Genomic DNA, 26,025 nt, shown 5'->3' with positions numbered 1-26,025 from the left:
GAAACTCTAAATGCTCTTCTGTTTGATAACATTCTATAGTCTCTATGTCCCTCTGTGAACCCTGTTCCAAATTTTCCTCTTTCTCTGTCATTTCCATTAAGTTAACATGGACTTCTTCTTTGTTTAGCATAAGTTGGAACTCAAAGCTTTCTTCGTTTTCATCTTCTTTCTTTGTTTCCACTTGTGGGTTATGTGGTGTTTTTAATAAATTTACACAAACTTTTTCAAAACCCTTCTGAATTTGCTCCCTTAAAACCCTTAGAAACTGTTCCACAGATAAATCTCCCACAAGCATATTCTCATCCAGTTCCTCCTCCTCCTCCTCTTGTGTTACCAGCGCCATTTTAATGGGAAAAACACAGCTCAATTCAGTTTAATTCACTCAAGTCTATAGTAGGTTCTTGCCATAAAAAGAAAAAACAAGAAAAACTGTCCAAGGTTGCAAGCACTCCAGAAACATACAAACGGCTCCCAATCCTCTTCTGGCCGCTAATCCTCTTCTTTCTGAGCAAATCGCTTAAAAGTGATATCGCCTCCACTCTTCTCTATTTCTGAATTAGAAGATAAACGTACTCACAGTTCATTTTTCAGGCTTGTTCCTCTGTGTTACTGTTGTAGAAATTAAATCCAATCATAGTTAAAAAGCGGATGGTCACAGCTAAGGCAGAACGTGGAATCCCTGTTCTGCTCCAAAAAAACACTCCCGCTTCGGGGCAGAAACGGACATCCCCCACAATTGCCAGATGCGGGAGAGGCCGTAACAGAGCCCCCTGCCACCAGCTCTCTCTCCGGGAGACCTGGCGGAGCCTACCCGACAATCAGGGGGCTCCAAAAAGAGCGTTTGGGAATCGGGCGGCTCGGAGCAACCCTCGCGCCGCCCGTTGCTGTGCCGTACCTGGAAGCAATCTACTTCTAAATTAATTGAAGTCAACAGGTTAACAAGGATGTAACTTTGTTTAGGATTTCACTGTAACTCATATGCTTGCCTACAGAGCAAGTAGCAGTTTCTTCCAGACAAATGGTCAAGCAGCCCCATGGCAGGAAGGCTAGTAAATATTTATTGTATTTATCTGCAGTGCTGATATTGAGAGCTGGCAGAATGTATGGACTAACAGTATGCTTAACTTTAGCAGTAAGCTGGGAAATCTATATCTATCTAACGTATTTTTATCCCACACTCCATCCACAGAGCTCATGGTGTCATGCATGAGCTGCCCTCCCCTTTTATCCTCACAACAATCCTGTGAGGTAGCTTTGGCTGACAGATGGTTAATGGCCAAGGCCATCCAAGTAACTTCATGGCTAATCCATGGGTATCGGAGTCCTGGCTTAAATATTACCCCAGCCATTATGCATTAGGTGGCCTTAAAGCAAAGCATTGTTCTTGCAGCTCCCTGAGACATGGGGTAATTAACAGGCCTACCTTTCATGATTAGAAATGGAGGGAGATAGAAATAAATAAATAATAAAGAAATAATAATAATAATAATAATAATAATAATAATAATAATAATAATAATAATAACAACAACAACAACAACAACAACAACTAAAATAAATTTATTGAAAGTGTTTTGCTTCATCTTGTGGGTTGTGACTATACCAGGAACTTCATCTTGTTTCATCTTGGATATTTTTAAAGAGAAAGAATAAAAATCATCATTATCGTATTTATTTACATTATATTTAATTTAAACCCTTGAGACTCGAGGCAGATTACTAAATATATGAAGCAATTCAATCAGACATCGAAGACTTCTGATAAACAATGCAGTTGTAGGACTAGGATTACAGAACTGGAAAACAATGCAAATAAAAGCTTCCTAAAGCAACCCAAAACTGTCTAAGGCATAACATACCATAATGAAGAAAGGACTTTACAAAAGTAGAAGACATTGCCATAAAAAAGAGTGATGATAGGTACAATAAACATTACAAAAGAAAAAGACAAACAATAGCAACACAAAGAAAAGGAAAAGGAAAACAATTTTAAAGGTGGGCTCTGTTTGCCTGCTGAGTTAAAAGGGTGTCTAGTCTGAAAGGAACAGCTATTAGAAGTAAAGCACTATAAAGTTTTGTTGCAATAATCACAGTTAGTGTTTTCCACAATTAGTATTAATGTTTACTAACTGGTCCCAAATTCTAAGAAAGTGATGCACAGATAGGGTTGCCAACTCCATTGTGGACATTCAAGGAGATTTGCGGGTGAGGCTTGAAGAGGAGGAAGACTTGGGAGGACAAGAAGCTCTACAGGGCTGCCACTTTCTCCAGGGGAACTGATCAGTTCCCCTGGAGATCAGTTGCAATTTCAGATTATAAGAACATAAGAGACCATAAGAGATGCCAATGTTGGATCAGGCCAAAGGCCCATCCAGTCCAACATTCTGTATCACACAGTGGCCAGAAATACCAGTGCCATCAGGAGGTCCACCAGTAGGGCCAGGACATTAGAAGCCCTCCCACTGTTGACCCCCCCCCCCCAAGCACCAAGATACAGAGCATCACTTGCCCCAGAGTCCCTACCTATACCTTGTGGCTAATAGCCACTGATGGACCTCATTATGGAGATCAGTTGCAATTTCAGGAGACTGCAAGGCCCACCTGAAGGATGGCAACTCAGTGCCTATGTAATTCTGTTATGACTCTGTTCAGATACATAATTAGAGTCACTGAATGCACTGGAATCACACCTAAACAGGCAAAGAGAACACTTCACGGGGTGGGCAAAAAAGGGCCAGCACCCATTTAAGCCAGCACCCCATTTTGCTGGTGAGGAACACGGAAGCACTTCCTTTCCTTCAGGCAGTTCTTCCTTCCACCATCAGGGGCATGATAGGGAAGAGGCCGTGGCAGAGAAGGTGAGAGAGCCCTTTCCAGTGCCATTTCGTCCTCCCAGTCTTCCCCAAACCACTATTTTTCTATCATTACCATGTATCATCATATCATTACTGTGTATCATCGTATCATTTACCATGGCAGGCAAGAGCAAAAGAAATAAAGCATATTGCATTTCCTTTAGAGTTTCTACCTGCAGGTTTCCAGTCCAAGAGAGAAAGCTTTCTCCATCTGCTCCCATGTTGGTAGCGTACTGTTGAGGGCCTTGCAAAGTTCAATGGCCTCCTCTTTTGTGAGGCTGTAGCGCCGATTCTTCTCAACATGGAAAACGCCTGCATATCTGCAACTTATATTCAAACCTATACATGGAGAGAGAGAAAGATTAGCTGTTTCAGATGTTTGATTACCTCAAAATCCCTAATAGGAATTATAGTGAGATTGATTTCAATGGATGTAAAAGAGTGCTACTCTGTTTAGAATTCCTCTGTTAATTAGGGTTGCCAGATGGGGTGTGAAGGTCTCCCAGAATTACAGCTGATTAGGGTTAGGGTTATGAGCTGCGGTGGCTCAAGTGGTTAAGACGCTGAACTGCAGGCTGTGGAAGGCCAGTAGTTCAGCAGTTCGAGACCCAGGTTGCCGCATGACGGAGTGAGTTCCCGTCTCTAGTTCCAGCTCCTGCCGACCTAGCAGTTCAAAAGCAAGAAATTGCAAGTAGATAAATAGGTACCACTTCGGTGGGAAGGTAACAGCGTTCCGTGCGCCTTGGTGTTTAGTCATGCTGGCCACATGACCACGGAAATGTCTTCGGACAGCGCTGGCTCTTCGGCTTTGAAACGGAGATGAGCACTGCAACCCTAGAGTCGGACTCGACTGGCTTTCGAGCAAGGGAAACCTTTACCTTTATGACACAACACCCTGCTGAGATCCCTCCACCCCCAAATCTCTAGGAATTTCCCCTGGCAGATATGGTGATCGTAGATACACAGTGGCTATGGCAATCCTACTATTAATGCTTCCTCCACATCATCTTCCAAACCTCAGCCAGCTCCCTGGAACTGCTATTCATCTCATATCAGAAATGTACAGATCTACCCTGACCTGGATAGTCCAGGCAAGCTCGATCTTGGAAGCCAAGCAGGGTCAACTCTGGCAAGTACTTGGATGGGAGACCTCCTTGGATTACCAGCAGTCGGGAGGATAGGGGCAGGCTTTATTCAGCCATCTCTCTCAATATCCTCCAGGCCCCCAGTAGGGGTCAGTCACCAGAGGTCGCCATGACTTCCAGGTGCAAACACATGCACACATGTGCGCACACACATTCACATATGAATAAAATACAAAAAGAAAAAAAATATAGATCACAGGCAAATTGCAGTTTGGGAGAGGGGCAGCAATTAAGGGAGGGGAAACAGTATAAAAAGAAATGGCTAGCCATCCGGCCATGCTCCTGATACAGACCCCAGCTGTAATTTCAATGTGTAAAAAGTGGAAGGTCAGTTCACAAACCTCCCAGCATCATATTGTTGTGAGCTGCCCTGAGCCCCTTCGCAGGAAAGGTAGGATATAAATTGAAATAATAAATAAATAAATAAATAAATATGCACCTCAGATTTGACTCATTGCACCATTCAACAAATGAGGAGATTTCATTGTGAAAATGTTGGACTGGAATTCATATGCAGATTTGGCATCATGAGATTTAGGTTACGTAGAGAATGAGGGAGTGTGCCTTACTTCAGGAGTTTTTTGTTTTTAACTTTTCATGTTGTTTTCCCAGTCATCACCAGTTGAGACAGAAGTGGTCCACATCCTCTGGTTAGATTGTTTACCTACCCTAGAGATGGTACAAAAATGTGCTGCCTAGGACTGGGAAGGGAGAGGCTGCTACCATTTTGACCTGCAAACTGCCAGCTATTCAGATTGTTGTCTCAGTGGATGTTCTCTATGGTGCAGTATTTTATCCAAAGATTAGTTGCTGCTCTTTTTTATTGCAATGTTTTGAAGTCTGAGTGATATTAAGAAAGAACTGGGAGGTAGTTTGAGATTTCTAGTAGTATATTTGTTTTCAATCTTCTATAACTTTATAATTTATAAGCTGCTTTTGAGTCCTGAATTTCAGGAGAAAACCAGCATATAAATATTGTAAATAAATAAATACTCTTAATTAGCTCTTGTTTTCATATATAGCCCACTCATTCTGCAAGAATATCCATGGTCTGTCTTTATTCAGTTTGTACAAATATATATGTGTATGTATTTGCAGCTGAAGGTAACTGTTAGTAAGCTCTGGTCCACAAGTGGTTATGCCTGGATGTTTAAGGTCTACAATATTTTTTATAGTTTTGGCTGCTACAGACTCACAGAGGTAACCCTTAGGGGAGCCAGGTCCCCCACTATAGTGAGAGACCTCCAGGGAATGACTCTAACTTAGGGATGCCATTCCCCAGTTTTTTGGGGGGGGAATTGCATGGTTTTGTGGGCTCTTGCCCGCCGCTAACCAACTGGCCAGTGGGAGGAAATTCCCCCCAAACAGCAACATCATGCAAAGTGATGTGGGCCCGCCTGGGACAATGCTCTTGTTTTGGGGCAAAACCAGGGCTATTTTTGGGCAGGAACGGAGATCCGGCTGGCTTCAGAGTTGGCCACGTCCACTACAGCCAAAACCTCTGAGTGCGTGGCTACAGAGGGAAGGCCTGGTGAGCGACCCCCTGGAAGGATTGGGGAAGCATTTAAATGCCTTCCTGTGCCTTCCCCGGCCTGTCCAAGGGCTGGCTTGCCTGGGCTACCCGCAGCCATGGGGTGCCCAGGCAAACCAAAGGAAGGCATGGGGTGTGGCTTAATATGCTAATGCGCTGTGATGTCAGGGGTGTGGCCCACTATGCTAATGAGTTCCTGCTGTTGGGTGTGGCCTACTATGCTAATGAGTTTCTACTGGGCTTTTTCTACAAAAAAAAAGCCCTGGGCAAAACTCTATGGTTTGAGGGCAATTTTACCATAGAGTTTTGCCTAAAAAGCAGAGTGTCACCCCCAACATGCCTACATCTCTTCTGGGTGACACAGGCATGGTGTGCAACATCACTTCCGGGGACATCGACACATCAAGGGCGATGTCTCCAGATCATGGAACATCCCCCCACCTCTCCACCCCACCAGTGTCCCTAATGGACCTGGCAACCCTACCCTCACTGCTGATTTACAGGCCAGCAGGAGAAAATTAGGGGTGCATATATGGTTTAACTATACAGTTTTGGACAGATCCTAGAGCGTCGTTCCCACACAATGAAAGCACTTCCAATTTGGCTTTGGAAGTGATGTCGCACGTTCACATGATGTTGGTAAGCCTGTCTCCACCCCCTAATTTCTCCCAGAGGGTTTCCAGCTTCAGCTGGCAACCCTACTAACCCTCCAGCATTTAATAATGAAATTTCTGATCATTTAGCTAACTAAATTAATTTTAAGCAAACATAAGGTAACATGTTTGCCACTGAGATTTTGATAAATATGAAAACATATCTTGGCTTTGCAAAAATTAAAAAGGTCCTAATTTTAAAGCACAAGTTTTCTTTTTAAATGATCTCTAAGAATATTCTGGGGGCTGCATGGAAAGAAAAAGGTTTCAAGAAGTGCCCAATCAAGTCCACGTTTTCAAATCAGAAAATATGGCAAAATACAAAAGCATATCATGAGCTGAGTCTGAAACAGGCAGGTGTTTCAGAAAACAAAGATGAGGTTGGTCAAAATTGGGCCCTGTGGGACTTAATGCAATTTCGCAGGGCCCTATGGTTGAGGTGGCAGAATTCTAGCAGTATGGGCCTTCCCTACCTGATTCCATCTTGGTTCCACCCTGCAATATGCTTCTCAGCTGCTCTTCTCTATTAGTTACCACTTACTGTGCACATGTGTGGACTCTGGCCGAGAGCAGATGTATTAACTGGCACGATTGAATGCTATTCAATTGTTTTTACTGACTGATGTTATATCTGGATTTTAATGACTGTCAGATTTATAATTATATTGCTGTAACCTGCCCTGAGCCTTGCAGTGCAGGGGAGGGTGGGCTAGAAATCAAATAAATAAATAAAATTATGAGCTTGGAGATATACGGAAGCAAAAGAAAAAAGCACAGGAATAGAAAGAAAGATTTTAAAGCATTCCAATTATGCTTGGTCCAGCCAAACTCTTGTGAATCTGGGAAAAAATAGATGACTGACAAAGCACAAAACATGAATATAGGTAGGGTCAGTACAAGAACTAGAACCAATATATATTAATGAGTGCAAGGAAAAAACTAATTGTAAAGAGTGCCTTCTCTATACCTTTTCATTCTAACTCCATTCTCTCCTGTGTATTTGAGAGCACTGGTTTCTGAATGTTTCCATTGCAATTCCTAATTTATAACAGTTCATTTCTGATCATTTCAATCTTTTGTACTGGTGGGGTTTATTTGAAAGTAAATATGCATTGAGGAATCCAAAAGGAGAAGGCATTTCTTGCCATCTAGGACTACTTCTACCCCACCAATGCCCCTTTGTACCACACTCATAAAATCTTGAGCAGATAATCTGATCAACAATTAAGCAAAAGGGAAAAGAATGCCAAAAAAGAGGCTGTTTTCTCTTCGGCTTATCTTAGAATAAATATACATACACACAAGACCAAGAATTTGTGGGATCATGCTTTGATTCTTGGTAGCAGAAACAGCACTATATCAGATGTACATGTGAGTCCAGGTTCTGCACCTGAGCTAGAATAATAGGCCATTTATTATACTGATCAGGGACACCATTTCAAGTTTCAGTGGGAGATGGGGAGGGAATTCAGTGCTGTGTGACAAGAATCACAGTAAGGATAGACTATTGCCTATTGTCAGACACATTCAAGACTATATTGCAAAAACATTTTAAAGGCATTAATTGCAGTTACTTTTTCGATACCTCGTAATAACCTGAAATATAGTGTTTATTGAATAACAGTCATATGTAGTCTGAAACATGGCAGGGGATGATTGCTTCTGCCTCTCCCATCTCCCTTAAATGGTGTTTCTCTTGATCCTTTCAGCATAACTGGTGTCCCCAAAGTTCTGGTTCTGTCCCAGTTATGCTACGATTAGAATTGAGCCTCAGCACTTTCCCTTGCGCTCTGCCCTTCACAGCTGGCAGGCACTGGCATGGTAATGTTATTTCCCTGACACCCATGTGATGTTCCATAGCTGAAAGCCGATATTGTTTAATAATGGCTCCTAAGAGAGGCAGAACTTGCACAACATACTGTAATTGTCCTAATCATTAATCTCACCCAGACCATGAGACTTTGGTGATTCAACGTGGAGTCATGAAAAGCCCTTGAGCGTGTTTCAGATTTTAATGAGCATGGAAATATTTAACCCACAAGCACAAGACTATTTCTTATGCTGGCCTTTTCTGGGATTGGCTGCTGTCTTCTTTTTCTGCCTGCTTCTCATCCAGTAGCCTCAGGAGAAGAAACTTTTGTAAGGCCACTTTTGCTTAGATGTAGACTGAAGGTGGAAATGAAGAGGACCCAGACTAAATCCAGGTTCCATTTTCCTGCCAAACAGGATTAGGGCTACCGCCATGCTGGTAATTTGGAGGAAGCAACCTGCATTGAGTTCCAATGACTTGTAATATTTTTTTAAAAAATTATGATCCTTCTACTGCATGTCCCATACTAATAACGCTCAAGGTGACTCAAAAGGCAGTTTATAACAATTAATCAAACTTACAGGGAAAAAACACAAAACAAAATTAAACAAAATACAGACAAAAATAAGTAAGCAATACTAGAGAAGAAAGAGAAATTACTTTCCTGTTAAAGTAGCACCAGCATAAAGATGGCATAAGAGACAATCAGCAGAAAAAAAAACTAAATGCATAAAAAGATATGCAAAATGTAAACTGCTTTGGTACCCACTGCGGAGAAAGGCAAGGAGAAAGAAAGGTGGATAATGGAGCAGCGCTGGAGTCTCCCACTCTACATACAGCGAGGATTTGGCAACCCTATGGGCAACTGAATTCTGCCCAGAAATAAATAGCAACCAATGTAGCTCTTTTTAAGTCATGATGGTAAAAAGTGCTTTCTATAAGTTTCACTAGTTCACAGTCTCACTACTGCATTCTGAATCATCTGAAGTTTACAGTCTTCAAAGGCAGCCCCATATAGAGCACATTATATTAATCTAACATGTATGTAATCAAAACGTTAATATATCTTGCTTTTAAAGGAAGGGCCATAGCTGGCACATCAACAAAAGTTAAAAGTACTATGTGCCATAAAGTAGACTTGAGCCACTATCTACAGGCTCAAGTCTAGCAATACCCGCAAGTTACAAACTTGCTGTATTAGGGGGAGTTGTAACCAATGCTCCCCCTAAGCCAGGGGAGCACTGGCCAATCAAGGGCAAGCTTGCCAGCCAGGTCTGGCAGCAGCCTCCATCCACATGCAGATCGGCCCAGCGTGAGCTCCCTACCTGCCTGCCCTCTTTTTGGACCATGTGGGATTAACTGGTCGCTGTTTTGGGGGCTGAGCAGGAATTTTTTGGGCCCCACTCAGACTGGGCGGGAGGGCCTTTTTTCGCCTGCTTCACATGGTTGGAGAGGGTGTGGTTTAATTAGGCCTGGTAAAACTGTTTAGGCCCTACCTGGGAAGGCGGGAAAAGCATGGGTTGAGGGGATGTTGAGTTGGCAAGCACCCTGAGATATCAGTGATGGGGTGGGTCTTCATACTGGGTGCCTATGGCTTTGCAGTCAGGTGACTCAGTTGGGGGCCTCTTCCGCGTGGGGGGAGCATATGACAAGCCTTAAGGCTTCGCAGCCATGGGCCGGAATGTGCCCTTCTCTCCCCTCTACGCACTGGCGTGTGGGCCATGACGAGTAAGGTCTGGAAGGAACCCGGACCTGGCTCTGAGCCAGGGTGGATTTGCCCTGTTAGGAAGGCTTGTCCAATGCAACCCGTGCATTAATGTGTTGATGCAAATCAGCTTATGTATAAATAAAACTCTCAGTTTAACTCATAACTTGTGTGGTGTTTCATTCAAGGGGTGGACAGGCAAATGTTTTAAATAAATAAATCCAGACTGAAATGGGCCTAGATAACATGTCCGATTCGAGAATGCCTAGAGTTGCAACACAACCAAATATTCAAGCATGGCATATTTGCTACAGGCAAGAGCTAATTATTCAGTTTTAGAGATGATTTCTTCAGGGGTTTCACAACGATTTTCTTCAAGGAGGCCCTCCTTTACCTCTGGGTACTACCTCCCACATGGCCATCCTCTTCATCCAGATGTAACAAGCCAGAATGAAAAAAAAGTGTTAGATAGAATGGGCAATCCAAGCAACTATGGTTAATCTCCAATGGAACTCATTCACACCGCTATCATTATTTTGATAACCATCTGAGATTGAACTGTAAAATCAATGCCATCCAGGATGTGAGGGATATGAATGATTTTATCTGCGATTCAAATAAGATTCAAATTGGATTCCTCAATCTAGAGCACAAGCCTTTACCTCCACAGACAACAGTTACAATCCTGTTTCCAGCAACCAGGTGAAATCAGCTAACATGTTTATTAGGTATTTGTTACCTAAGCGGTGAGTTTTTTCAAAGGCTGACACAAAACTTGGCAGTGACAACTTCTGATTCTTTCGTTGTAGCTGGCATTTTGAGAACAAGCCTAATTTTACATTTCCCCTCAATCCTTCATTAGACTTGAGAAATCCCTTCTTATTACTTTGTATTCCTCTTACTGGTGACTGCTAGAAACCACTATACGGCCCACAAAACCAATGGTGGACATTTTCATGTTTTTCACAACTCTATTTCAACATGGGGAGCAGCATCAGGAGAAACAGCAATACGGTAGCTAAGATTATGGCATCATTAATTGGCAAAGATAGTAGCCTTGATCCAGAGAAAATTACATCCTTGGGGAGCAGCATCAGGAGAAACAGCAATAGCTAAGATTATGGCATCATCAATTGGCATAGATAGTAGCCCTGGTCCAGAGAAAATTACATCCTAATCCTATGCATTTTACTCAGTAGTAAATCACGCTGTATTCAGTGGGCTTTACTTACATAAAGATGGTCTTAAATCCCATTGAAATTAATAGAATTACTAATGTCATTTGATTCTGATCACATATTTCTGGTTTAAAACTGTAAAAGAAGCTCAGTTCTAGATTCTCACTTTTTATGGTGAAACCAGCCATTTCCCAACAGCTACAGAAAATCATCGCCACCCTACTCAAAATATTTACAGACACTGAGTACTGTATATCTAAAGGAACTAGGTTGTCAATAAACAACTCAATAATTTATTTGTTTGATTTCTTTTTCACTCTCTTCCACTATTGTGGGGCTCAGAGCAGATCCTAACATAGACTAGACAATTAAAATACAATTAAAAAACATAAATTTAACCAATTCAAATATTTACAATTAATCAGATGGCATACAATAGTACTATCACTGCCCCAGGGGAAGAAAAAAAGGAAGGAAGAGGCAGGCAGAACTGTATAAAAGAATTATCTTGGCCTCATTCATATGCTTTGTGGTGCAACTCCATTTTACAGAACCCGCAGGAGTGAACCAGGTCCCACGGGGCCTGGATCTCACTCAGAAGTGCATTCCATCAAGTAGGAGCTACTGCTGAAAAGGCACTAGCTCTCACTGAGGCCAGGTGAATATTCTTTGGGCCCAGGACCATCACTGTGTTGTTATTTAAACAGCGTAGTGCTCTTTGGGGGGTATGCTAGGAGAGGTGGTCCCGAAGATATGCTGGTCCCAGACCATGAAGGGCTTTGAAGGTTAAAACCAACACCTTGAACTTGATCCAGTATTCAATCCTGTAAGGACCTGTGCCACTACGTTCTGGAACAGCTGAAGTTTCCAGGTCAGTCTCAAGGGTAGCCATACTACGTAGAGTCTAGTCTGGAGGTGACCATTGCATGGATCACTATAGCTAGATCAGGGTGAGATAGGAAGGGTACCAGTTGCCGGATCTGGCATAGATAGAAAAACGCTGACCTGGCCACATTTGTGATCTGGGCCTCCACTGACAGGGTATCCAGAATCACATCCAGACTTTTCACTATAGGTGCTGGTGTTAAAGGAATATTGCCCAGAGTCAGGAACTGGCTACCCGATCCTAGGATTTAACTTCAACCGGATCTGCTTCAGCCATCCAGCCATGTCTTATAATCCCTTTGCCAAATTTTCTGGGGTGGCATCCGTCCGGTCACCCATCAACAGATATAGCTGGGTGTCATCAGCATACTGATGGCAACCCAGCCCAAAACTTTGCACCAGCTGGGCAAGGGGATGCATTGGGGAGAGAATAGTCCCTTGAGGGACACCACACACCAGCAGGTGTCATGGAGAAACTCTCTCACGTAGCACCACCCTCTGTCCCTGACCTCGGAGAAAGGAGACAAACCACTTCAAGGCTGTCCCCTGAATCCCCATGCCGGCCTGGTGCCATGTGCACAGTGTTTTGGATATACTTCAAAAATACTGATTGGTGAAAGCATGAATGCAGTGAAATTCATGGTCCATTGCACCATTCTTTGACAACCTATGCCCTTTTCAGTCATTACATTCTTGGTGCTATGACCATGCGTACAGAATCAATGTGCTATATGGACCCCAGATTGAACTTGGGACTGTTATGCATGTTCCAAAGCTGGAATGTACTATGTTACCCCTTTCAGAAGAAACGGCAATTTTAAGTATTAGGAAAACCTTGTGTGGTGTGTTCGTCCTGTATGCACAGCCTGAGAGCGGAAAAGAGCTAGAGTTCCACTGGATTCTAACCTCCAGAGGACTTCATAAGGAATAACTGGGAGAAAAGCTGAATTCATTCAATAGAAGTAGTTCTGCCGAGGGGATTCCTTGATTTCAATTCCCTTTCCCACAACTATCATAGGCTCAAATGAGGAAGCCTTTCTTCCCATAAACATTCAAAGGCAATGTTCTTGCACAAAGTCTAAACTCATTTCAAACTCATTCCTTTCATTTTAAACTGTTGACAAAGTACATGCAAAGGCATGTGATGTAGCTCTGATAGCCAGAAGATCAATATCAGGATGGACCTAGTAAAGAAGCAGCAAGTGAGGAGGGATGCCTAACTCTTTCTATGCTTCCACTTCAAATCACACCCACGGAGTTTCCTGTGTAGGCAAAAATGTGTTTGCAACATCACAGGAAGAAAAGCAGGCTGGAAGGGCAAGTTGCAGTGTAAAGTGGCTGGTGGGGAAAGGGTTAAGCTCTCCAACTGTGGTTCAAAACGGTACATTCTTGAATCCTGCACTTATTCATGTATAACAATTTGTCACATGCTGTTTCCCTTTCAGAGTGCTTCTGTCTTTTATTTTTCAAGCAGATTCCTATGTGCTGATGTCCTACTTGAATATATTTGCATGTAGGAAAACCACAAGTCATGCACCATCACAGGATATGCATCATCATGTGTAATGCATGCACTACTTCTAAGTTATCATGAGTACAAATGGTAGCAAACTATATTGAATGTAGCTAGTCAATGCACTATGCACAGGGAAATAAATACTTATGTATTGACCAGCACTTTCTTATGCAGAAGCTTAGGAAACTGTCATATGTGATATTGCCTTTAGAAGCTAGGAATTCAAAGGTAAGACCTGAAAAGTATTTTTTTCTTCTTCTTCCATCAACATAACCACACAGAGCTAATAATTTACAGCAGACTGGCCTTGCATCCGTTCCCTGCAGTATATATATCTGCAATCATTCTTGCTCGAGTTGCTCCTCCATGAGGAATGTTGCATGTTAAAGATCAGGGCACATTTTATCCTCAGCATTTTTTGTAAGTACAGTACCAACAGTTTTCACACTCATGTTCGATAGTTTGATATTTCAGAACTTCTTGTGCCATATAATTAGGAGGCTCAGAGGCACATCAAAGTTTGCAGAAATATTGCTTTGCTTCATGGAAAAAATGCAGAGAGAACTAGTATTTAGAAAAGCAAGACTGCAGTTTGTTGCCATGGGAACAAGGAAGTGCTCATCTAGCTGTTCTCTTTGGGATTTTCCTTTCTGGTTTGTGGTAGAGCAGAATGGCTGAGATGTAAGCAGGATGTGAGAAAAAAAGCCTGCATGCTAAGATAAGTTTGGTACAGAAGATCCCCTTTCTATATTTGTAAAATGAATTCAGAACTAAGCTGCAGTGGCTAAAGCATTTAGCATTTTAGCAGTGGCTAAAGCATTTGCACCTGAAGATAAACAGGTCTTTTATTAATTTGGCTCTTTCTTTCTTTCTTTCTTTCTTTCTTTCTTTCTTTCTTTCTTTCTTTCTTTCTTTTTCTTTCTTTCTTTCTTTCTTTCTTTCTTTCCCCCCCCCCCCCGAGGGGATTTTTTATTTTTCTTCTTTCCTTCTTTCTTTCCCCCCCCCCCCCGAGGGGATTTTTTATTGCATTTTTAATAGACTACAAACTACAATGAAAAAATAGGGAAGGGTAGCTACATCTAGGGAGAAAGGAAAGAAAACCACTAATAACTAAAACCCCAAGAATAGGAGATCATAACAACAGCTTATGTTAATGTTAGTCTAAAATTGCTAATATCACATTGAACATAGTCGGTTATGCTAAATTATTTATCTTTTTTGTCCATTAATTTAACTGTTTAAAGAGAACCTCAAGAGCATCATCAATAATAAAGAAAAATTTTAAGGCACAATTCAGAGTCCTTCAGCGTTCATTTTGTTTTATCTTTTCTAATCTTCAATTGGTATGCACGTTTGGGGGCAGCCACCCCCTTTTCAGAAACAGAATCCTCGTCAGAAGACACCGAGTCCAATTCGCCACTGGATTTGCTGTCATCTTCTTCCTTGGCGACCTCGGCCATCTCTCCCAGTTGCACTCTCAGGAACTCACGTGCTTTGGAGACAGAGTCAATTTTTTATTTTTTATCGTTTCGTTTGAAAACGATGTCTTCTGGAATTAACCATCTATAGGCAATGCTGTTTGTTTGAAGAAAAAGGATTAAATCTTTATATTTCTTCCTCTTTTGTCTAATTACAAACGGGATGTCTTTTAGAATCCTGATAGTATTGTCCCCCATTTTCAAGAGTACTCCAGTAGTTGCTTTCAGGATTAAATCCCTCCTGTGTCTCTTCGAGAATCTAACCACTATCTCCCCAGGCAGATTATTTTTCTTGATGTATACAGAATAGGCCTTATAGACCACATCCATTTTTCTTGCAATGTAATCTGCTTTCAAATCTGTAACTGGGGCTAATGCTTCTCTCAAGAGTTGCTTTAGATTCTCACCTTTTAATTCGGCTCTTTCATACAGCTTTTCTGTTCTACACTGCCAAGCATACATTGATATCTTCTCTTTCAGTCTTACAAATTCTAAGCCATGCTGTAATAAAATACTTCAGTTTGGAGTGGTATATACCTTTTCTGGTTCTGTGTATACCTTGGGGACACAACTAGCTTGAAATGGGTCAACAAAACTTGTTTCCTTTTTGAGAATATGGATGATTTCTATTTTTAGTTGCATTTTCAGTTCTTGTCATAATGTTGAAAAACTGTGGAGTTTTCTAGGTTCTTACAGAGAACATCTGCTAGCAACTAATTGCCTCTCAGACAAATAATTGTATTTGTGTGCCATCAAGTTACAGTCAATTTATGGTGACCTCACAACGATTTCAAAGCAAGAGATGAACAGAGGTGATTTGCCATAGCCTGCCTCTGTGTAGCAACCTTGGACTTCGTTGGTGGTCTTCCATCTAGCACTAACCATGGCCAACCCTGCTTAGCTTACAAGGTCTGACAAGATCCAGCTAGAGTGCGGTCACACGTGCCAGATAACGTGGGGGGGGAGTAAGGCTATTTGCTTGGAGCAAATTGCTCCATAGTAATTTGACCCGCCACTGCGTGATCAGATGCAATGGCAGGTAAATTGGGTTTTTTTCTTCGCTGCGTGTTTCTTCAACGAGAGATCACTGACACAATGGGAGCGTACTGGAGTGATCACACAGGGAAGTTCGTCTGCGGCCCGTCACAAACTCATTTGATACTGCACTTTCCCCGGTATTTTTTAACTTCGCTTCTTCAGCGGAGCAAAATGTAGTTGCTGATGGGTGCGGGATGCTTGCCAGAGGTTCCCATGTGATTGCACCCTTAAAATCCACCCGACATTCGATCCTATCGCACGGCTAATTCTGCGTGTGATCAGGACTCTAGCCAGGGATATTCAGGCTACCGAATACCTGCTGCAATATTGTTCTCCTAACTCAGCTACACATTACCTGTCGGTAACATGCATACCATTGTAGTGTGGAGAAAGGGATTGGCATCAGTGGTTGCAATAATCTTCCCAGACTTTCAGTCAAACAATCGTTTCCCAAGAACCTAACCCCATCAGACTAAATTTGCACAGTGCAGAAGCAGAGCAGCCGCCCAATGAGCAAGTATTTATCATACCCACACAACCTTCCACATGAACCTTGACCTTGAAACCTTGTTCAGTTACACCACATGCCCATTATGAATCATATTAAATACAATAATTATGTTTCTTCATGATTTATTGATGCAGTAGGTAAAGCCAAGCTGCAGTGTGTGGCTTTGGATCCAAAGAGCTTTATCAAAGAACTTGTCATTTCTCAGCATGCAAACACAACACACAAGCCAAACCTTTACAACATACATGATGTATGAAATTTAGCTCAAACCCAGGGCCCCGGTCACACGGGAGGTTTTGGCCCGCAAGAGGGATGGATCAGGGGCACAGCAAATGGGCGCGATCACACCGCAACATCTGGGAAGCGGTGCGCACCCATCCTTGATCCGTCCCTTCAGGCCAAAAATGTGCATTAATAACACCGCTAGGAAATAGTAGGGCCAACTTGAAACGCCGCAGCAAGCGTGGCCGTGGGATCGCCGGCGCGCCCGTCTTCAGGAGCATTTGAGGCTCCAGGCCGAACTGCGCATGCACACACATGCGCAGCCGGCTGCCTCGCTCTCCCTTCCATGGCTTCCCCCCCGGCATCTGATCGTGTCAGGGAGCAACTGCATGGCGGCTCAGGGGATCTGTCTGATCCCGCCGCCGCGTGTCTCTTTTGGTGCGGCTCTAAAAAGCCACACTTTGGCCGCGTCAATTTCCCCCGTGTGACCGAAGCCCATCTTTGACTATTGTTTACATTTTAATTTCATCTATTTTCTGGTTACTGTCTCAGCATACCAAATGGTTTAATTTAACCACCATCATAATACAAGCCATTGGGTGCAACCTGGAGATGTTTACCATTTCTAAGTCCTTAACTAAGGTTAGTTTGATTGAACTACTTAACTGGTTGCTTAATAGTACAATCCTAAGTAGAGTTACAACATTCTAGGTCCATTAAAGTCAATGTGCATGGATGGGTATAATTCTGCATAGGATTACACTGGAATTCTCACTGGTGCCAGCAGACACACTACAGAAGTCAGAAAAGCCTTCATTTTACATCCTTGAATATAAGCACAAACAACACTAAACCTTTCCCAGTGCATTAGAAACTTTATTTGTTAAAGCAATACATAGTTGACTAACTGGGAACAGGTTTTAGAGGCTTCCACTTCTATTTCATACAGAACAACACACGTACATTCTAGCTTTGGAACATGCATAACAGTTGCAAGTTTAATCTGGGGTCCATATAGCACATTGATTCTGTATGGTCATAGCACCAAGAATATAATGACTGAAAAGGGCATAGGTTGTCAGAGAAAGGTGTAATGGACAATAAATTCCACTGCATTCATGCTTTCAACAATCAGTATTTTTGAAGTGTCTTTGTGAAAAAGGTATTATTTCACTCCCATCAAGCATAAGGTGGTATGGGATGCTATTGTACATAGTCAGGTAACATACAGTCATTGTCTCCATGTTATGATGCTTAAAATAGTTTCCCATTGATAGGAATTAAATTAAATAAAACTTTCTCTGCCATTACAATTATACAAATCTGTCTTTGTTTACACTGGGTCATGGGGAATTTTGTGTGTATGTTTATGTATATTTATCAGATTCTCAAAGGGATCCATGACCAAAACAGATTAAGAACCACTGATCTCACAGGACTCATTAAGATACAATTGCACACACTTCTATCTTCCTTTTACGTTGCCATCTGTTTATGAAGAATCTATGAATTTGATCCAAACACTTGTAAAAGGGAAGAGTTCAGAAAAGGGTCTGAGGGACCCTCCTGAAGAAATGCCATGAAGCACAAAGGCTGGAGGAAGAATTGGGGAAATTAGCCCTTCCCATCCTTCTTGGATGAACAAAGGGGGAATTGACATCCAAAACGAAATAATACCTGAACTAGTTTGAGCATTTTACTGTAATACATTTATTTTTCAGGAAAATTATTTTGTCTTCAAAGGCACTGCCTGTTTTAATATTACTAGTCAGCTTGACTTATAATGAATTGCATCTACACGCTGTTTGCTGCTAGCTAATCTTAAATGTAGTAGTTCTCTTCAGTCAACAAGAATAAATATGCTGGTACCAACAGAGCCCCATCAAAGATCGGGAGTGGGAACCCTACCCTTGGACCACCCCGGCTCAGGCACTGGACCTTCGTCTTCGTCAGATTCGATTTCAATTGGCTCAGCCTAAGCCATCAACCCACGGCTTGTAATGCCCGGTCCACTCCAGATCTTCCAGTTTAGAGTCAGACTGGCCGCCCAACAACAGATAGAGCTGGGTGTCATCTCCCAGCTCTCTGGATCTGCCACTCAATAGTTTTCCAAATATCTATGTTCATCTGATTTGCCATGTCCTTCAGAAAATCTTGTAGGTATCTTCTTAATCAAGAACAGCAGATTAATTTCTAGACCATATTAAAGCCACTGCTTCGTGTCGTAGTTAACTGTACCCAGAGGAAGTATACGTGCCTTATAACCCTAACTGAGGAGAAAGGTGGGATACAAAAGTTTTAAATAAAATAAACTAGATAATAATAAATTTCAGCATAAAGCAAGTTAACGTATAAGGGAAAGCACAACTACACCATGAAAGCAAATACCTCGTGACTATTACTTTTTTTCAAGGGTATAGACAACTATTGTCTCCTAATCTGGCATATTTTGGGGCATACATTAAATCAACTTTATTAAATATGGATTTGAAATGAATAATGTTACGCCAAGCAAACGTGGGCATATTGTGAAGGTACAAGTAAGAACAAGATATTTCTTTCATTCCTCAACAGCTGCTGCCTGCTTTTAAAAAGTCAAGAAAATGTTGCTAACAGGACTCCTAAGAAAGCTTTATCTGTTTGACAACCGTTGCTCTGGTAAACACAATGAAATAGTCCATACAATGTCAAGATGCTTGCTAAACTTTCTTCCTTGCTATGTTAAATATTATGCTATTTACAATAGTTTCAGCCAAAAATAGAACAAGATTTTTCAGGCCGCAACAGAATATGGTGCAGCTGTACAGTTGAGACAGATGCTAAAATGGAAAACTAAAAGAGTTTAGGCAGTGAAGTCATTGTTGTCAATTTAGACAATGATCAAACATGGTCCCTGGAGAAGCAGAGATCATAAGAAAGCCTGGCCTACAATGTCCTTACTGGAAAGTAGCTCAAAGCATCCATTTTTGGTGAAATTCCAAAATTAATATTTAAGAGAAGTCATGGATCCTAACCTCCCTTGGAACCCTTTCTATGGTGTTGACGTGGGAAATGTGACCTAAGTAAGTAATGAGGCTGATGTGTGCACAATTGATTGAGCTTTTTTTTAAAAAAAAACACAAATCAACAGGCTTTTCTTGGGCTCCTAGGACAGTGGACATTCCATGAGTAAATTTTCCAGAAATTTTGAAGCCAAGGGAAAAACGTTTCCTGAGAAAGAAGGAAAGCTTGGGGGAAATTGAAATATGTATTTCCGTTTTTACTCTCCTATCAAATCTAAGCTAAGTTTACTGCTTTAACAACATAAAATGCATAATTTATAATTTACTTAGCATATAAAATTGCAATATTTGACATATTTACAGAATTTAAGTTATATATGCCTTACCTTTGTACAAGCAAAATCGCAAATATACTCAATAAGTGAGAAAAAACTGCAAGCTGATACACCCCATGCATATGTACCTTAATATTTGTGATCTGACTAGAGAGAACTAAGTTCTTAATGGAACTTTCAGTTTTCCTCTGAGGTTCTGTTGCAGTTTGTGCCCATGTCCTTCTGATATTTTCCTCCCCCTTGCAAAGTAGGGCAATAATCTACTTTTTAGCCAGTCTTAGGGTAAATGTGTCACAGTGGTTTGATGGAGAAGTGAAAAGGTCAACCACATCAGGTCAAAAGGAAAACGGAAGGCATGCAGCTATTGAGAAGCAACCAAAGCAGTGCATGTTTTCCTCCTAAAAATTAGGTATCCTTCTAGGTGCAGAAATGCATCTTATATTTAAGAACTGTATATGCCTCCAGCATGCCCACCTGGTCTTTAAAAGCATTACATGCATTCTAAGAGAAAATATTTCAAAGGAGTGTTTTCAGTACACCTCAAAATTTCCAATTTTTCCATTGAAATTTTTTTAAAGGCCTCGGGGGGGGGAAACAAGGGGGGGAACAAGGCAGGATTCCCCTCCCCAATCCCCCCCCCCCAAGCCTTCAGGTCTCTATGAATAACTAAAGTAAGCCACAATATATTCTCCAGCAAAAAAAGACTATATCATGTTAACCATGTAATCAAGTAAAACAGTTTACTTTCCATTCAAAAAGCCCATGGTGCAACTGTTCACATACTGTTGACCAACTGCATTTTGAATAAGAGATTTAAAACATCTCTAATTAATAAACAACTTTGAACTGTAATAAGGTAATTCTTCCTTTATATTCACATATAACTTGATTTGAATAACGTAACACAAAAGCACCTAATACTAGTTGTTTGGCTTTTAAATTCTCTTTATGTAAAGTTAATTAGCAAAAAAAAGGGGGGGGGGGAGACAACCAAAAATAGAAAACCAAGCTGAATGTTAAACCATCTATTTTTGGACCAAGCTATTTAACTTAGGGTTCCTACAAGCAGGCCCAACTCTGCGAGGTAGCAGGTCCTGCTCCAGTGACAAAGTGTTCTGGAATAGGGAATAAAATAGGTGAGTTTAGCAGACATGCAAGTTCAGCTGCAGGGTGAGGAGGCCAAGGCACTAGTCTCTCCACATCCCTAAAATCACACTTTCCAAATCTACATAGATAGGAAGTTTTATTTTAAAAAGGAATAAAATGATAATAAAAAGGCAATTATGAAGGTAGAATGCCAGCGCGAGGGAGGGGGGTCGGGGGCTATCCAGTGTATTGCACTGTGTAACATGTATGACTATCTGCCAACAAGACAGAAGTAATTGGTGTGTACTTGGAGTAAGGACTTCCTGGTTCTCAGGAAATGAGTTCGCATCCTCAAGGCCAAGGTGGCTGACCTGGAGAAGCAGAGACAGTCAGTTAGGCACAAAGATAAAACTCTTGGGAACTTGTTAGATGTGTCCCACTCCAAGAATAGCAGCCTCACCACTGTCAGGGAGCATGAGGATCAAGGGGAAACAAGGCACTGTGTTGATGAAAAGTGGAGTGTTCCCTTAGAAGAGACCCCTTCTTCAGTTGGTGAACAGGTATCCTTTCACACCAGGGAACCATCCCTGGGCAGGGAGGGAGGGGGGCTCTTAGTAGTTGGTGATTCAATCCTTAGGCATGTGGACAGATGGGCTGTGAACCCGCATACTGACCAAATGGTGGCTTAACTGCCTGGTACAAAGGTAGCGTGGTCTAGATAGGCTGGTAGACAGTGCTGGGGAGGATTCAGTGGTCATGGTACATGTTGCAACTAACAATGTGGAGAAATGTTGTCATGTGGTCCTGGAGGAAAAATTTAGGCTGCTACGCAGGACACTCAAGGACGGGACCTCCAAGGTAGCATCTTAGAAGTGCTGCCTGTTCCATATGCAGGACCAGCTAGGAAGACACAAATTAGGAGTCTCAATACGTGGATGTGACAATGGTGTAAGGAGGAAGAGTTTAAGTTTGTTAGGTACTGGGATGCTTTTTGGAAAAAGCAAGACCTGTACAAAAGAGACAGCCTCACTTGTTCTGAGAAGGAATCAAGCTGCTAGGACTTAAAATCAAAAAGGTGGCAGAAGCAAGAATTGCTTCAAAAACTGGCTGTTTGGGAATGTGAATCACAATTTTTAACAATGATCAGTGCTATATATAAGACACAATATGCTAAGGTTATGATAAATGGTGATATGACGCGAAGTATTGAGATTCAAAAAGGAACTGCCCTTTATCACCACTACTATTTATCTTCGCATTGGAATCATTGAATGATATAGTAAGAGAAAACGACCAAATACAAGGTCTCAAAATAAGAGAAGAGTTTAAATTATTAGTTTTTGCAGATGATCTTGTGTATATATTAGAAAACCCGGTATCCTCTATTACTCATTTGTTAAAAACAATTCAAGATTATGGACACGTTTCATGTTTAAAAATTAATTTGAAGAAGACGAAAATAATAATCAAAAACTGCTTACCAAACAAGATACAGGAGTTACATAAATTAACAGATGTGGAAATTGTGAAAAAAGTCAAATAACTTGGAATAATAATGTCTAACAGAAACAGTACCCTAATAGAAGACAACTATAATAAATTACTTGAAGAAATTAGGAAAGATTTATTAAGATGGAAAGACTTGCAGCTGTTACTTATGGGTAGAATAGCTACCATAAAAATGAACATACTTCCGAGATTTTTCTTGGCTCAAAATATACCGATATTGAAAAGACCACAGTTCTTTTTAGACCTTGACAAAATGACCAGACAATTTATTTGGTATCCCAAAAGATCAAGAATTAAATGGAAAACGTTACAAGATAGAAAAGAAAGAGGTGCATTTGGATTACCTAATTGGAAGTTATACCATTAGGCGGCATCCTTAGGTTGGATAAAAGAATGGGTAACCCTGGAAAATATAAGAAGTCTAAACTTACAAGGACTTGACTTAAGCATGGGTTGGCATGTGTATGTGTGGTATGAGAAGGATAAAATACATTCAAACTTTAGACATCATATGATAAGAGGCGCCTTAATAAGAATTTGGAATGACGTAAAAGAAAGATATTATGGAAAAATACCGAAACGGGTATCGCCATTAGAAGTGTTCATAAAACCATCCCTTATCAACAAATATGATAGAGAAAGTTATGAAGTGTTAGGGGGGCCTCTATTCATTTCTTTATACTTTGAGCTGTCACTAATGATAAGTATATTTTGTCAGATCCATTCACTTCTACCTCAAAGATATGGTCCATAATTATTCCCTTTCATCTGAGCTTTGACAAAAGCAACCAGCCTGCACCTCTAGACCTGTTGATCCTATTTGACAGCAGCATTATCAGTCCCACATAGCAAGGCACACAAACCAAATGGAGATTAGACTGCAGTTGTCCATACAGGAAGCAAGTTTGGAGTCACACATTTTGGACACCCAGATACTGAGAACTGATAGTGACCTGGTCGAGTCCAGTGCTTTTCATAATAAAGGAGAAGACAGGCTTTTAGATAGGAACTATACTAATGAGATTGCGGTTTACTGGCTCTGGATTGTACACACCAACAAAAACAAAGCAGTAAAAACACTGCAAAATAACATAATAGTCTGTAAACCTGCATTTCTCAATTGCCAGTAACATTTGGTTCTCTCATTACTCTTACAGACAGAAAACAGACAAGCAAAATGCAATGGTAATTATATTAGTCAAGTGGAGAAAGAACACAAAAAACTAAAACAGATGAGTAAAAGTCCTATATAAAGTATCAGTTTCTGGGGTGTACTCTTTCACATCACAACTGAGGAAGTGAATATTTGAATGTTCTCCCATGTAAAAAATGCTTCCTACACATTTAAAACCAGCACAGCACAAAAAAAAAATTGGTTCTCAACTAGCCTTTCCTGGGCACATTAGTTTTTCATATGTAAAGAGTATTCTATGCATTTATTAATTTTATTCAGTTTCAATCTGCCCTGACCTGGATAGTCCAGGATAGCCTGATCTCATCAGATCTTGGAAGTTAAGCAGGATCAGCTTTGGCTAGTATTTGGATGGGCGACCTCCCTTCTAGCTTCCAGACAATCTTAGGATCTCCTGGCTATACTACACACACTACCTAGAGACGTGAAGACCCGGGAAAAAAACGGAAAAATTTGGGGGGAAACCAATTTTTCCCCGTTTTCCCCCTGAAGCCTTTTTGTGTTTTTTTTCCGAAAAATTGGAAAAATTGAAAAAAGAAAAAAATTGATTATGGAACATTTTATCTTAACATGATGAATAAAAATATTTTAAGACAAAGTGTTCAAATATTTTCCAAATCATTTCTAAAAAATACGTATGTCTCAGATGGATCTATTTCTGTGCACTGAGGACAAGCAAGTCCTAGGTTACAAACTGAACTCTCCAATGAAAGAACAAGATGCATTTCTTTCTTCAGGAGGTGCTATTGTCACAAGAAAAGAAAAAGGTTTCACTTTTGTTTTTGCATGTGGGTGGATAGTCTGTTTGTAATAATTGTTTGGATACACTATCTTTTTAATATGCTAGTTGTGATAACTTCATGCCAAGTAAAAATGTCCATAGTCATATTTGACTAGTTCCTAAAGTAACAGAATGACTTTCAATCTGGAAAAGAAAAAAGAAGTGCTAATGTAGCATTTTTTTCAATTTTCCCAAAAATTTCCGTTTCCCCCCCCGAAAAAACCCAGAAAAAAATAGGTTTTTTCCCAAGCTTCAAAATTTCCGGAAATTTTCCATCTCTAACACTGCCATACAATAATAATTAATAATTCAATCCCACACCTGTGGTCTAAAATGAAACATCCCAGCATCAGACTACATCAGGCAGAACGTCTGCCCTTTTAATTTACTCTGTAAGTAAAAAGCTACTTCTAATCAGCGTAAGTAATTAAATTATATCACCAACGGTAACAGTCCAATCTACATGTGTGTGCTCTTGAAGGACTATTTCAGTGAGGCACTTCTGAAGCAAAACCATCATACAGTTTTTACGGTCCTCTTGGGGTGGAGGAGGGGCTCAGTGCTCTGAGAGGAAAAGCAGGACGAGGGACCAGGAATTCAAAGCTAAATATGATTTTAGCAGCCAGCTCCAGTGTTAATATAACAATAACTGCTGCCAAAAAGTGTTTAGGTTGCACACATTTTTATGATCCTTACCAGCTAGTACATATATATAAGGACTGTAACAGTCTGTCCTACAGTTAGACAGCATTCTTCTCCCTTGAATAGCCCATAACTTTCCGGGAGTGGGAGAAGCAATGAGGTACACTTTCCACACATGGTTTAATTCTGAGTTCAGAACCTGTATGTTGGCAAAAGAAAAGACTGCACTTCATCATTTCTACCCAATGGACACATCCAGGGGTCATTTCGTAGAAAAAGAGCTAGGGGAACTCATTAGCATAATTCATTAGCATATGCCACACCCCCTGACATCACCGGAAGTGTGTCATAAGGCCACACACCCCGTCCCCAGCGGTCCCGGCCGCCGCCGGCAGCCTTGCAGCTCCACTGCGAGCCCCATGAGGGTGCGAGGAAGCCCCGCGAAGGCCCTCCCTGGCCCCAGGCAGGCAGGGGTGGGGAGAGGCAGGGAGGAAGCAACTTACCCTCCCTCTTCTCCTGCCTCCTCCTGGCTGAATGAGGGCTGGAAGCGGGGTGGCCGGAAGCAGGGGGCGGGGCTTCGTCATGTGCCCCGCGCCCTGCACCTCACCCGGGGGAACTGTGTTCCCCCGCGTTCCCCCCCCCCCGAAATGACCTCTGGACACATCATGACAAACTAGTTTCAACTGAACCAGGAAGTGCTCAGTTTCCCAGCTGAGTGTGAAGAGAAAGAAGAAAAGAGCTCAGGGAGACCAGAGGATTTCCTGACTCATTCCAGTCATAAAATGGGGTTTATTCATAATGTTTGGATTGACCTGTTAACATGTACCAATGACTTAGATTCTACTTCAGTGCAAGTTGTTCTTAACTACTTTCGTATGCATGTACAATAAAAGCTTTGTTACCTGACACAAGATTATCTAGAATGGGATCACCCGCAGGGCAAGCTCCTCC

General features: G+C 41.4%; 1 protein-coding gene across 6 annotated transcripts in view; it reads right to left on the bottom strand.

The window, feature by feature from the left end:
* CD44 (CD44 molecule (Indian blood group)) overlaps window positions 1-26,025 on the bottom strand; it is a 123,700-nt gene that overhangs the window by 62,738 nt on the left and 34,937 nt on the right. For all 6 annotated transcript variants that reach the window (XM_015410297.1, XM_015410298.1, XM_015410301.1 and 3 more), the window contains exon 2: window positions 3,029-3,194. In XM_015410297.1, coding sequence (XP_015265783.1) covers window positions 3,029-3,194 — 166 coding nt within the window. The remainder of the gene's footprint in view (window positions 1-3,028; window positions 3,195-26,025) is intronic.

This window comes from Gekko japonicus, unplaced genomic scaffold (genome assembly GCF_001447785.1).
Source record: "Gekko japonicus isolate JY-2015 unplaced genomic scaffold, Gekko_japonicus_V1.1 scaffold1323, whole genome shotgun sequence".
Classification (NCBI taxonomy): domain Eukaryota; kingdom Metazoa; phylum Chordata; class Lepidosauria; order Squamata; family Gekkonidae; genus Gekko; species Gekko japonicus.
Note: the sequence above shows the minus strand (reverse complement) of the source record. Positions and strands in the feature narration are given on the sequence as shown.